Consider the following 13905-nt stretch of genomic DNA (forward strand, 5'->3'; position numbering starts at 1 on the left):
GGGCTCCAATCAAGCCAGTGACCCCTTGCTCAAGTCAGCAACCTTTGGGCTCAAGCCAGTGACCCTGTGCTCAAGCTGGCAACCTTGGGGTTGTGAACCTGAGTCCTCAGCATCCCAGACTGATGCTCTATCTACTGTGCCACTGCCTGGTCAGGCTCAAAGTTTATATTCTTAATCATTACTTCCTTATATAGAAACCCTCATAATTTTAAAAGAAATCATCCTCCTGTCCTATGGCAGAATATTTTATTAATTTTACATCAATTGCATAAATTTAGTCCAGTACTTTGGGGGTAAATTAAATTTCTAATTAAAAAAAAATCAAAATATACCCCTATGATTTTAACTTTACTTATAGATTCTTTCAGCTATCAGACACATCTCTTCCTTTTTCTTTTTGATATTATGATCATATTAGTATGGAGCAGTATGTTCCAAATTGTGTTCCTTGAAACATTCTACAAAATGTTTTTATTTCAGCTTCCATACAGAATAAAGTGACCAATGAGTCATTGAGTGGCTTCTAGAAGACTAGAGAAAACACTCTGAACTTGAACTTGGAAGCCTTATATTAAGGATGGCAGGGGAGAGAGACAAAAGGAACTTGGTTTTGAAGAATTCAGAGTTTACACATTAACCCCAGTCTGCTTACCTTCAAACTTCTTTCTTTTTTGGGAAGAAGGAGGAGGAGGAGGAGGAGGAGGAAGAAGAAGAAGAAGAAGAAGAAAGCAAAAGAGAGAGAGAGAGAGAGAGTGAAAAGACAGGCAGGAAGGGAGAGAGATAAGAAGCATGAACTTACAGTTGCATCACTTTTTAATTGTTCATTGATTGCTTCTCATTTGTGCCTTGATGGAGTAGAGGAAATGGGGCTCCAGCCAAGCCACTGACCCCTTGCTCAAGCCAGCGACCTTGGGCTCAAGCCAGTGACCTTGGGCTCAAGCCAGCGACCTTGTGCTCAAGCCAGTGACCTTGGGCTCAAGCCAATGACCTTGGTCTTAAGCCAGTAACCTTGGGCTTTAAGCCAGCGACCTATGGGCTCAAGCCAGAGGCCATGGGGTATTGTCTATGATCCCATGCTCAAGCTGGAGACCCCGCGCTCAAGCTGGTGAGCCTGAGCTCAAGCCAGATGAGCCAGTGCTCAAGCCAGCACTCAAGCTAGCACTCTCAGGTTTTTGATCCTGGGTCCTCAGCTTCCCAGGTTGACGCTCTGTTCACTGCAACACCACTGGTCAGGTGCCTTCAAACTTTTTTTATGTAATAGAATAAATGTTTTAACATACTGTATCAACTTCTCTTTTTAGCAGCCAAATACATTCCCCAAGAAATATGTATACTAATATGTATTATGTATCTCAAAGAAACCATTATAGAATGCAGTGTTTCCCAAACCTATTTAATCATAAACTCCACTTTGGAGGCAAAATCAATGATTCGGTTAGCATATGTGTAGTTCCCAAAAAGTACTGGTAGTTTGGGAAATGCTGATCTAATTTGATTGGTTGATGCTGGTTGGATGTTTTCCTTAAGAGGGAAAATTTATCAGCCAGAAATTAAGTCAGTTTCCTTATGCCATAGCGACAGTCTTGACTTGTATTACTATCCATTGACATATCAACTTCAGCAATTTAACTGTCAGTAGCAACAGAGTAGAAACACCACTATTTTGAAAGACCTGTAGGCATGACTAACTTGAGAGTTAACTTGGTGTCTGACTATGTAGAGGATCAGCTGAGATGCTGAAATATGCAGAGGCTATCTTAGTGAAGTTACTTTAGGGGCTGCCATTCTGCCACAGGCCATACAGCCATCGTGAAAGCAATCATGGTTTGCGTAATGTAGCAATTTTCTTTTTACCTTATTCTGAAAAGTAATCCAATCCCCAGAGCACTGTATTTTAGCTGCAGAATCTGGACTGTATTTCTCCAAAGAAGATACATTATATTTTTCACAGATGAAGGGCAACTTGGTATTACAGTCTGCTGCTTTATTTAAATCTGTGAAATGAAAAGCAGCATTACCGTGGTGAGATGTTCCCATTCAGTACATTTTAAAAACAATCTAGTAATAAAGAAAGTCTCTTTAAATCAATCTTTCCCAAATGGTTAAATTATTTTCCCTTCTTGTCTAGCCATTTATGTCATATCAGTAGGTTACAGCATATGTACTAATATTGCCTATAAAAACGCACAAATATGGCGTAACAGCCAACCACAGTTACCACAGTTCCTGACAGCAGGGAGTAGAGCTGAGAGGTACAGAGGGCGAAAGGGACTAAACTATATTTTAGAACTGCTGCCGGGTTTCCTTTGCAAATTTGTCAATGTGCTTATTAGTTATAAAAGTGGTACATTTATTTCTAAGTAATTACTTTAGGATAAAGGAAGTAAAAAATATTCACAGTGAAAAGCACCTTTATTTGCATTTGAAATTTGAGCTACTGTCATTAACAGTAATTCAAAATGAGATGAAGCTACCAAACACATAATCAAAACAAAAACAAGATTGAACTAGTAATTGAAACTGAACTTCACACATTACATAATCTATATTAAAAAATCTGGAATTAAATCTTACCACGAAGCCAAGTCTTGGCAGATATGTACAAACATTCCTCTTCAAATTTTGAAAGAAAACGATGCCATGGATGTCGTGAGCTGAAAGAAAATGAGAGATTTGACAACTGAGAATGTAGTTACATGTTCCATTCTGGTGTTTACTGTAACTAATTTAATTGTAAAATTAACATTATGCCATTATTTTATACCACTTTACTCCTGATGCTAATAGGCAAAGGGACTTGGTTTCTCTAGTCTAGGCAGTTTACGGATTAATGTGCAAAGCTAGTTATAAACAGTAATCCATTTAGTAAAAGGGAATCTTCTTTTAAAAAACTTCATAAAGGCAGCACCGATGATTACCCGTAATGTATAAAATGATGATCTATTACTGGCTGCGCAGCAGTTCTTATCCACCACTTCTGCTCATCATCAGATATCTGAAACACAAAGCAAACACCCATCCTCACATGGGCGGAGTTTTCGCCCACAACCATGAACCACTAAGATTTGCAGACATGCCATTACTTTGCTATGTAGACTATACAATCCAGGTCCTTTCACCAAAAAAGTAGTTTGAAAACTCTGTATATGGACAGGCCCTATTCTGCATATAGAAAAATATGGTTGCTGTAATTATGGGAATTCATTAATTTGACATATAGTGTACCTTAGCTACTAATTATAAATTTAAAGATATACAAATTACTGTTCTTCCAAAAAGCTATTTTGCAAAGTTAGTAGAAACAGAAACTGAAGTTAACTTCTAGTAAAAAGTTTGATAAGGAGTTAGAATAACTTATATTATCCACTGATGCTCATTTTATAAATTTACATTTAAAATTAATCTTGAATATTTTAAAACACTAAGCAATTATATTTAACATTTTTAATAGGAAATGATGAATTTGAATGTTGTTAGGCAAATTTTACTTGAGAGCAACATCTAATTTTTGTATATTTTGGCAAGATTTTTCAAATATATATAAAAACAAAAATATTAAATGGTGATGGAAAAGACTTGACTTGGGTGGGGTGAACACACAAATGAAGTCCAGAGATGTGTTGTAGAACTGGGCATCTGAAACCTATATAATTATGTTAACCAAGGTCACCCCAATAAATTCAATAAAAAATACATTCTTTTGAATTATTACATTTTCTATTTTGTTTTTGATGGCTCTTAGTCCTGTAAAAGATGTCACGGTAGCCAGGGAGCTGTGATTGCTCGCACAGTACAGGACAGCTTCTTCATAGTTTAAGTGAGGCTCGGCAACAAACCAATATTCACTCCCTTCTATTACAACGGGAGGCCCATGGATTCCAGCACGATCTAAAGAAGAAGATATCAGAGTTATGATATGACTGTGTACACCAAACTTCATCTTGTGAGCATGTTCAAAACTTTTATAAATTGTAACTCATTTAGATGATTGGCTCTCTCTGGTCAGGGCAGTGTTTCCTAGAAGGAACCAAGCGTTCCTGGCCCATGAGGGAGTCTGCCACCCAGAGGCACAGAGAAAGACAAACCCATCCTCACAGTCTCATCCCACCCCAGCCGATCACCTTCCCTGCCTGGAGAAACTTCATCTCACTTGAAGATGTGATAGGGAAGAAACTGGCCCTAAGGCCATGGTTTAAATAAACTTAATGCATTATTGAAAAAGTAAAGGCAGCTTGGGATAAATTTCAGTTTTCTTAACTCACCTGGATTGTACCAGTCTGGTGTTTTTGGAGTATGACCTGTATGAGGAAGAAAGCAAGTGGCTGAAGTTTAATGTCCATTACAGACCATGGCATACTCTGAGTAAGTGACTTTCATCTAACTCAAGAGGACTTGCAATGTTGCTGAGGTTTGTCCATTTCTGACCAAACATTTCCTTTCATGTTATGATCACTTTAATTTGATATTTGTGGGGCTTATGCTAAAGCTGCTTTAGTGGCAATAAAAAAGCAGATCTGTTAAATACTAATAAACTATTACCAGCAGTTCTCTACCTTATATCATGGAAGTCACAAAGGAAGACCAAATGGATAAATATAGCTAATAATTAGAAAGTACAAAATATACTGTATACATTACATAGAAGCACTAAAAAATATGCACCAGATAACCATCACTGCAGGCTGAGGTTCTACAGGAACCACTTTTCCATCTAATGCAATTTGAGTAATTGTTCTGTAAACCTGAGTGGGTAGAGTGTATTGTCTCCCAGGATATCCTTGGAAACAACACACAATGATCCAATACTGAATATTTTGAGAAGGTAAAAGACAAAACTTGGAAGAAAATAATAAAAAATAACCAAGGCTTCCTTGTTGGAAACAGACAAAATACTGAATGTACCAAAGGATTATGGGCTTTGAAGTTGGATGGGCCAATGTCCAAACACCCTCAGATCCTTTGGTGTTGTGGCCTTTTGGGTCAGTTTTTAACCCCTTGGGCCTCAGCTTTCTACTACTAGAAAGTGAGCCTCCACTACCTAGCTCACAGGGATGGTGTGCAGATCAGGCATGATGATCCTACAAAAGCACCCACACAGTTCCAGGTACAGAGGTCTCACTAGGCTGCTGGTGTATCTTCTCCCTTTTCATTCTGCTCATAGGTCTCACTGGTTTCAAGTCAAAGACATAATTTTATGAACCTTAGAAATTACAGGGTAAAATAGCTGTTTCTAACTTTGTTATATCAGGACCTCTGTATTCAGCATCTTTGGTTTCATTCTTGGAGTCAGTTCTCTGTGTGTTGGTAATTTTTACCAACAATGCTGCCAAGCAGTTTAAAATATAGTTTTTATTTGTAATCATGTGCTGGGGGTGCTGTCTCTAACCTTTAAACTTCTTTAAGTTAGTAAGAAAAGCAGAATGCAAGGTATTTTTTTTTTACAAAAGATTACAAACATGTATGTGTGTACAAGGTATGGAAAATATTAAAATGTTATATTTGTGTAATGGCATTATAAGTAATTTCCCTAAAACATTTACATGACTTATTTTTGTTTCTCAATTAAAATATATTTTAAAAGTATATACATTAAAAATATTTTTAAAATATACATACTTTAAATATATAAATGTTAAATATATTACATATTTAACTATATATAAAATATATCTATTATCTATATATATATGTCAGTATAGTATATACAATATATATTTTGCCACACTGGTTATGGCTATTTAAAAGTTTTAGGGCCCTGGCCAGTTGGCTCAGTGGTAGAGCATTGGCCTGGCGTGTGGAAGTCCTGGGTTTGATTCCCAGTCAGGGCACACAGGAGAAGCAACCATCTGCTTCTCCACCTGTCCCCCTTCTCTCTCTCTCTTCTCCTCCATTAGAGTGAGTTGGCCCAGGTGCTGAGGATGGCTCGATGGCCTTGCCTCTGGCGCTGAAATAGCTTGGTTGCTGAGCAACGAAGCAGCAGCCCCAGAAGGGCAGAGCATTGCCCAGTAGGGGGCTTGCCGGGTAGATCTTGGTTGGGCACATGTAGGGAAGCCTGTCTCTCTGCCTCCTCGCTTCTCACTTAATAAAAATAAAAAAATATTTAGGTTGTCCACAGAGAATAGTATGGTGATTACCAGAGGGAAAGGGGAGTGAGAGAAGGTAGAAGAGGATAAAGGGGGGGTAAATGGTGATGGAAGGAGACTTGACTACTTGACTTGGGGTGGTGGACACACGGTACAATAAACAGATGATGTGTTATAGAATTGTACACCTGAAACCCATATAACTTTATTAACCAATGTCACCCCAATAAATTAAATAAAAATGTTAAAAAATTTTTTATGTTGTCAAAATTTCTCTTTTAGAGATGAGGGAGCTAATCAGAACTGGCTGAACAGGTAATAAAAAAAGACAAGAGCTAGAGAAAAAAACTATGATGATTTAGGCTACTAAAGAGGTAAACTGCTTTAAGAAAACCAGAAGATACAGATTGATCAGACTTTGGTTTCTCTAATATCCAAGAAAATATCTTACCAGGTGAATGTGAACATTGTAAATTAGAAATTTAGAAGCTGTCAAAAGGGAGTTAAACATAACATTGAAACCTTCGATAAAGCAATCATTGATTGCTTCAAATAATTTGGAATGGGCTGAAACAGGAAGTTATTTAGTTGTTAATTTTGCTTCTGCATGGGGAGAGCAGGGGTGCAATTATTAGAAGGTTTATTTATTTGGTTAATTGATTTATGTTTGCTAAGTTAGTTAGTTCCTTTCTCTTTTGTTTAAAATAAAAATATATAATAAAGAAGAAATATAAAGAAAGCACACGCTCTTTGTAAATATTTCCTGTGGTTACTGTTTGTCAATTCTAGTTTTTCTGGTGTAGACACTTGGGTTTGCACCATCACTCAAACGGGAGGCGGGGCTGCAGCTACCAGAGCGGGCATACTTGGGAGGGAGCGATGGCACTCTGTGGCATGCGAGCAAGCTGCCAGAGTAACGGGAATGTCACCACCACTACTTCACAAAAGAGACATTATCTAAATTAATTATATTAATTAATTATATTAATTAGTTATTTTTCCACTTGTTTAAAGGGTATCCAAACTGGTTTTCCTTTGGTCCTCTTCAAGAATAACTCAGGCATATAATGTTTCCTTTGGAAAACCGCCATCAATACACACACACACACACACACACACACACACACACACACACTCACACACCACTTCCCCTTTTATTAGAGGACTGCCAATTTGCTTATGTGAGAGAAACTTGACAGTTACTGTACCAAAAGTAACATCCGAAGTTCTTTTAAGGGCAATATGGTGTACTTTTTCTATGGAAAAAGAACAATCTTCTCATCAGCTGTTCCATGAGGTAATCTTGGGGTTCTTTGAGAACTTGTAGTAGGCTATACCTTTGGTTTCAAGAATCTGTTTAGATTCAATTTAGAAATTCATTTTGGAACTTTCTGTACATTTACCACTAACAATTTCATATATTCAGTATCTGCATAAAATAATTTGGGGGTTAAAATCTTAAGATTTTCCTTAATAGTCCTTCACATTTTCCTAGTAAAATGTTAAGTAAAAGGACATCTATTTTTACTCCTTTCTCTCCCTTTTGTCTCCAAAGGCTTACTAATCAAGCTGTTTCCTAAATTTGAATGACATAAATTATTAGCTGCTTTTGAGTTCACTGAGAATTATTTCTAAATTTTCAGGGACATGCCAAGATTTGATTTCCCGATTCCTACTTCTTCTCATGCTTACCTTCATTTTATCCTTCATTCTGCATCAAAATAAAAATGATTCCCTCTGCCATGTTGCTTCTTTCACTTAATCTTTCATTCCAAGATCTGATCACAATAAATTAGCCTTAAATTTTATCTTCTATACAAATTCTTTCATAATAAAGGAGGAAGGTACCATCGAATATCAATAATCCAGCCTTCTATGAAGGGTAATAGTCAGGGAGGATAGAGCTTAATATATGTATTAATCGCTTCCTTAGAAGCTTTTTAAAATGATAGTTATAGACAAAAATGCTTTTTTAGACACTTTGGCTCAGCATTCACAATGTTCACATGAAAAGAGTGAAGAGGAGTAAACTACCGCTTACCTCTTGGAATCTGACATACCCATTCAAGTTTTGTATCACAAGCAAAAGGACTTAAATAAACATACTCTCTGTCATGATAGAAATACCAGTTTCTTCGCCCTAGCCGCTGTACGACCTGAAGGAGAAAGAGGATTGCAGATTATTTTAAAGTTGATTCAACCCTTATAAAACACTAAACTATTTTTAACTCAGTTTTAGCTCTTGCACTCAAGATATTTGTTCAATGAATAAAACATGAATGAATGCAGTGTTTACACAGTAACAGCCTAAGCCAGAGGCTAATGAAGGAATATATCATAAGGTCATGTTTATGTACAAAATGCAAATTATTGGGGTTTGTTTTTTTTTGTTTTGGTTTTATTGATACAAAATTATAGAATCTTGTACCTTTAAATGATTTAACAGAAAAGAATAAATGGCTCACTGGTTTCCAAACACCAGGTTGTTTTAAAGTGATCTGGGAAAAGTGACATAAAAGTCTAGCATCAGGGGCCCAGGCTCTTTCTTTGGTGTTGCTCTGCATTCCTAGACATTGCTCTTCTCCATGTGGTCCAAGATAGCACTCTACAAATTCCAGCCAGCAAGCAGGGAGAAAGGAAAAGAGAAGGCCTGACTTGGGAAGAGCATCCATTAGTTTTTAAATTGTTCTCTCTTTCCCACTAAGAGAGAGAGAGAGAGAGAGAGCAAAAGAGAGAGAGAGGAGGGGACAAACAGGGACAGACAGACAGGAAGGGAGAGAGATGAGAAGCATCAACGGCACCTTAGTTATTCATTGATTGCTTTTTCATATAGGGGGGCTCCAAGCAGAGCCAGCAACCCCTTGCTCAAGCCAGTGACCTTGGGCTTCAAGCCAGCAACCTTTTGGGCTCAAGCCAGAGACATGGGGTCATGTATATGATCCCATGCTCAAGCTGGTGACTCTGTGCTCAAGCAGTGGCCTCGGAGTTTCGAACCTGGGTCCTCAGCATCCCAGGCAAACGCTCTATCCACTGTGCCACCGCCGTGTCAGGTTGAACTGTTTTCTCTAAGACCAAGATTCTCATGGGTATAGTGGCAGGTGAGGTTAAGATTCTCCTTCTAGAACACTGCCCTAGCTGGTCTTATTCCTGATGCTGGTGGCATCATTGTCTCTTTTATTTAGTTTTGTTGGTAGACTTTTCAATCTTTTCAAAGATGGGGACTCTACTTATGGAGAACATAGTCTGTTAATTACATCACTTTTTGGGAAACTTCACAAGCTTCTCTGAAGTTTTCACCTTCTCATGTGTGAAATTGGGAATTCTATAAAAATGGCATAATACTATACAGTTTATTACTAGAACAGTTACTTTGAAAATAGTGCTTTCCAATGACCTTCTCAGTTTTTTGTCTCACCCTTCCTGTAACATTTCTGGTCAGCTGCCTTCTTGAATCTTTCCTGGGCTTGCTTAGAAAAGATATTAACTAGATCAGTGGTTTTCAACTGCTGGTCTATGGCCCGGTGCTGGTCTGCCAGAAATTTTGTGCCGGTCTGCTTCATACACTGTCAGGGTGGTCAACTCTTTTGCCGACTGGCATGAAATTTCTGGCAGACCAGTGATTGAAAAACAATGGTTTACATGTCTCTTGTTTTCTCATCCTCTTGCATTTTCTATGTTAGTGATTTGCCCAATCTACTTCTTGGTTCTTCGAGCTTTCATGTCATTACAGTTTTCTTTGATTCAGTCTCTGGATTTCTACTTACTATAAAATAGTTCTTATTGCTAGCTTGGATTCAGAATATCTAAACTAAAATGTATTATTTCCTCCATAAATAGTATCCCTTCTGAATGTTTCTATAAATGTCTAGTCATACAGCAGAGTGAACCCAGACACGTAGGTTTAAATTTTAGTTCTGTAATCACGTAAGTTACTCAAAGTTCAAATTTCTTCCTTATAAAATGAATACAGTAATAGTACCTACCTCAAAAGGTTGCCTAAGTATTCAGTGAAAGATATCTGTGACATGCCTAACATTCTGCCTAGCTCATGAGTCAACAAGTGTTAATGACTGCATCACTACCACCATCACCAACTTTATTCTCCCAAATACTCTTGCTCTTGCATAAAACTTGTATTTTGCCTGCTGTAACCCTTATAATTGTTTATTTATTTGTGTTTATCTCCAACTAGACTGTAAATTCTGTGATGACAATGACTGTCTTATACCTTGTCATAATTATATCCCCAGAGCGTCACTCATTGCTTAGATATAATACTTATGGAATGTATAACTGAATCTTTTCTGTAAAGGGAAATGCCTATTTTTTTATAAATAATTTTTTATTAATTTTAATGGGGTGACAACAATAAATCAGGGTACATATATTCAAAGAAAATATGTCCAGGTTATCTTGTCATTCAATTATGTTGCATACCCATCACCCAAAGTCAGATTGTCCTCCGTCACCTTCAAAATGCCTATTTTTAATGTCATTTAGTGCTATCTACTGTATCTTGAAATTTGTTTAAAGATGAATCATCTTATACCCTCGTTAGTTCATGTTAAAACCTTTAAAAAGGGCCTGACCAGGCAGTGGCACAGTGGATAGAGCGTCAGACTGGGATGCGGAGGACCCAGGTTTGAGACCCTGAGGTCGCCAGCTTAAGTGCAGACTCATCTGGCTTGAGCAAAGCTCACCAGCTTGGATCCAAGGTCGCTGGCTTGAGCAAAGGGTTACTTGGTCTGCTGTAGCCCCACAGTCAAGGCACATATGAGAAAGCAATCAATGAACTAAAGTGCCACAACGAAAAACTGATGATTGATGCTTCTCATCTCTCTTTGTTCCTATCTCTCTGTCCCTATGTATCCCTCTCTCTGACTCTCTCTCTGTCTCTGTAAAAAAAAAAAAAAGAAAGAAAAACCTTTAAAAATACTCTGTGACCTACCAAAAATGTACAAACTTTCTAACCAAGCAGCAATCCTTTTTCTCAACTTTATTTTCAATGAACAACACCAATTAAAACTTCTTGATCTTCAGTAACTTTAAATGTAAACAGATGAAATGTTCCAATTAAAAGATACAGTATAGTTGAATGGTAAGAAAATATAACCCATATATATGCTGTCTACAAGACACTCACTCACCTCAGAACAAAAGATACACATAGACTGAAAGTGAAAGGATAGGAAAAAATATTCCATGTAAGTGGAAATTAGAAAGTTGGGGTAGCAAAACTTATATCAGACAAAATAGACTTTAAAACAAAAGGCCATAACAAGAGACAAAGAAGGACATTACATAACACTAAAGGAATCAATCCAACAAGAGGATGTAACCCTTGTAAAACATATATGCATCCAATCTAAAAACAACTAAATATACAAAAAAAATCCTAGAAAATCCTGGTGGACATTAAGGGACAGATCAACAGCAATCCAGTCAGAGTTTGGAATATTTTTTTTTGTTGATTTGAGAGAGAGAGATGGAGAGAGAGAGAGGGAGGAGAGAGATAAGAAGCATCAACTCATAGTAATGGCACCTTAGTTGTTCATTGATTGCTTCTCATATGTACCTTGACCAGGGGACTCAAGCCAAGTCAGTGACCTTTGCGTTCAAGTTTGCAAGCCCTTGCTGAAGCCAATAAGCTCAGGTGACCTCAGTGTTTCAAACCAAGGACCTCAGCATTCTGGGTTGATGCTCTATCCACTGTACCACCATTGGTTAGGCCAGTGGTCAGCAAACTCATTAGTCAACAGAGCCAAATATCAACAGTACGACTGAAATTTCTTTTGAGAGCCAAATTTTTTAAACTTAAACTATATAGGTAGGTACATTGTTATTAACTTAATTAAGGTACTCCTAAACTGTCCTTTGCACCTGCACTCAAGGGGCCAAAGAGCTGCATGTGGCTCACTAGCCGCAATTTGCCGACCACTGGGTTAGGCCATAGTTGGGGATTCACTGACATCACTGAATTGATAGATCTTCCAGTCAAAATCAACAAGGCAACAACAACCTTAAATGACACAGTGGATCAGATGCATCTAATTGATATTTACAGAACACTTCATCCAAAAGCAGTAGAATATGCATTCTTTTCAAGTGTACATGTCATTTTCTAAGACAGACCACATGTTAGGACATAAAACAAGTCTTAATAAACTCAAAGAAGACAGAAAACATATCAAGCATCTTCTCTGACAACAATGATATGAAACTAGAAATCAATTACAATAAAAAATTAAAAAATATACAAGGACATGGAAGCTAAATAACATGTTATTAAACAATGAAGGGGGTAAAAGTGAAGTCAAAGAAGAAACTGAAAGATAACTGAAAACAAATTAAAATGAGAACACCACAACCCAAAATCTATGGAATACAGTGAAAACAGTCCTAGGAGAGAAATTCATGAAATTACAGACCTACCTCACGAAATAAGAACAATCTCAAATAAACAATCTAACTTTACACTCAAAAGAACTTGAAGAAGAACAACGAACAAAGCCCAAAATGAGAAAATAGAAGGATCAGAGTAGAAATAAATGAAATGGAGTCTAAAAAAAAAAATACAAAAGATCAATGAAACCAAGAGCTCTTTCTTTGAAAAGATAAACCAGATTAACAAATCTCTAACCAGACTCATCAAGATAAAAAGAGAGAGAAGCCAAATAAATAAAACCAGAAATGAAAGATGAGAGGTAAAAACTGACAACAAAGAAATACAAAGGTTTGTATGAAAATGTTATAACTATATGCCAACAAATTGGCTTATTTGGATGAAATGGATAAATTGTTAGAAATGTATAATCTTCCAAAACTGAATCAGGAAGAATCAAGACAATCTGAATAGACAGATTGCAACTAATAAAATTGAAGCAGTGATAAAAAAAAAACTCCCAACAACAACAAAGATACCCTGGACCAGATGGCTTCACAAGTAAATTCTACCAAACAGTTAAAGAAGGATTAACACCTATTCTTAAAATATTTGAAAAAATTCAGAAAGAGCTCATTTTACAAGGCCACCATTATTCTAGTTCCAAAACCAGAGAAAGATACTACAGATAAAGAAGATAAAATTATAGGCCAATATCCCAGATGAACATAGATACTAAAATCTTCAACAAAATATCATACTAGCAAACTAAATATAGCAGTACATTGAAAAGATCATATACAATGATCAAGTGGGATTTATTTTGGGCATGCAAGTTTGGTACAATAGCTACAAATCAATAAATGTGATACACTCCATAAACAACTTGAATGATAAAAATCACATGATCATATCAATAAAGGCAGAAAAAGCATTTGATAAAATCCAGCACCCATGGAAGATAAAAACTCTCAGCAAAGTGGAAATAGAAGAAATACACGTCAATATAATAGAGGCCATATATAACAAACCTACAGCCACCATTGTATTCAATGGGCAAAAACTACAAGCATTTCCTTTAAGATCAGAAACAAAATAAAGATGTCTACTTTCACCATTGTTATTCAACATAGTACTGAAGTCCTAGCCACACAATCAGAGAATAAAAGATATCTAAATTGAAAAGGAAGAAGTAAAACTGTCATTATTTTCAGATGATGTGACACTGTATATAAAGAACCCTAAAAATTCCACCAAGAAACTATCAGAACTGATAAATGAATTCAGAAAAGTAGCAGGATACAAAATAAATATCTGGAAATCAGTTGCATTTTACACAATAGTAATGAATTGTCAGAAAGAGAAACTAAAAAACAATCCCATTCATAATTGCTTCAAAAAGAATACAATACCTAGAAATAAATTTAACCAAGGATGTAG

At 36.7% G+C, this 13905-nt stretch overlaps 1 protein-coding gene across 3 annotated transcripts in view; it reads right to left on the reverse strand.

The window, feature by feature from the left end:
* LY75 (lymphocyte antigen 75) overlaps positions 1 to 13905 on the reverse strand; it is a 154402-nt gene that overhangs the window by 88928 nt on the left and 51569 nt on the right. For all 3 annotated transcript variants that reach the window (XM_066346475.1, XM_066346476.1, XM_066346477.1), the window contains exons 16-21: positions 8125 to 8239; positions 4263 to 4298; positions 3713 to 3888; positions 2919 to 2995; positions 2575 to 2654; positions 1855 to 1994 (exon numbers count right to left, since the gene is read on the reverse strand). In XM_066346475.1, coding sequence (XP_066202572.1) covers positions 1855 to 1994; positions 2575 to 2654; positions 2919 to 2995; positions 3713 to 3888; positions 4263 to 4298; positions 8125 to 8239 — 624 coding nt within the window. The remainder of the gene's footprint in view (positions 1 to 1854; positions 1995 to 2574; positions 2655 to 2918; positions 2996 to 3712; positions 3889 to 4262; positions 4299 to 8124; positions 8240 to 13905) is intronic.

This window comes from Saccopteryx leptura, chromosome 7, assembly GCF_036850995.1.
Source record: "Saccopteryx leptura isolate mSacLep1 chromosome 7, mSacLep1_pri_phased_curated, whole genome shotgun sequence".
In the NCBI taxonomy this organism is placed as follows: Eukaryota; Metazoa; Chordata; class Mammalia; order Chiroptera; family Emballonuridae; genus Saccopteryx; species Saccopteryx leptura.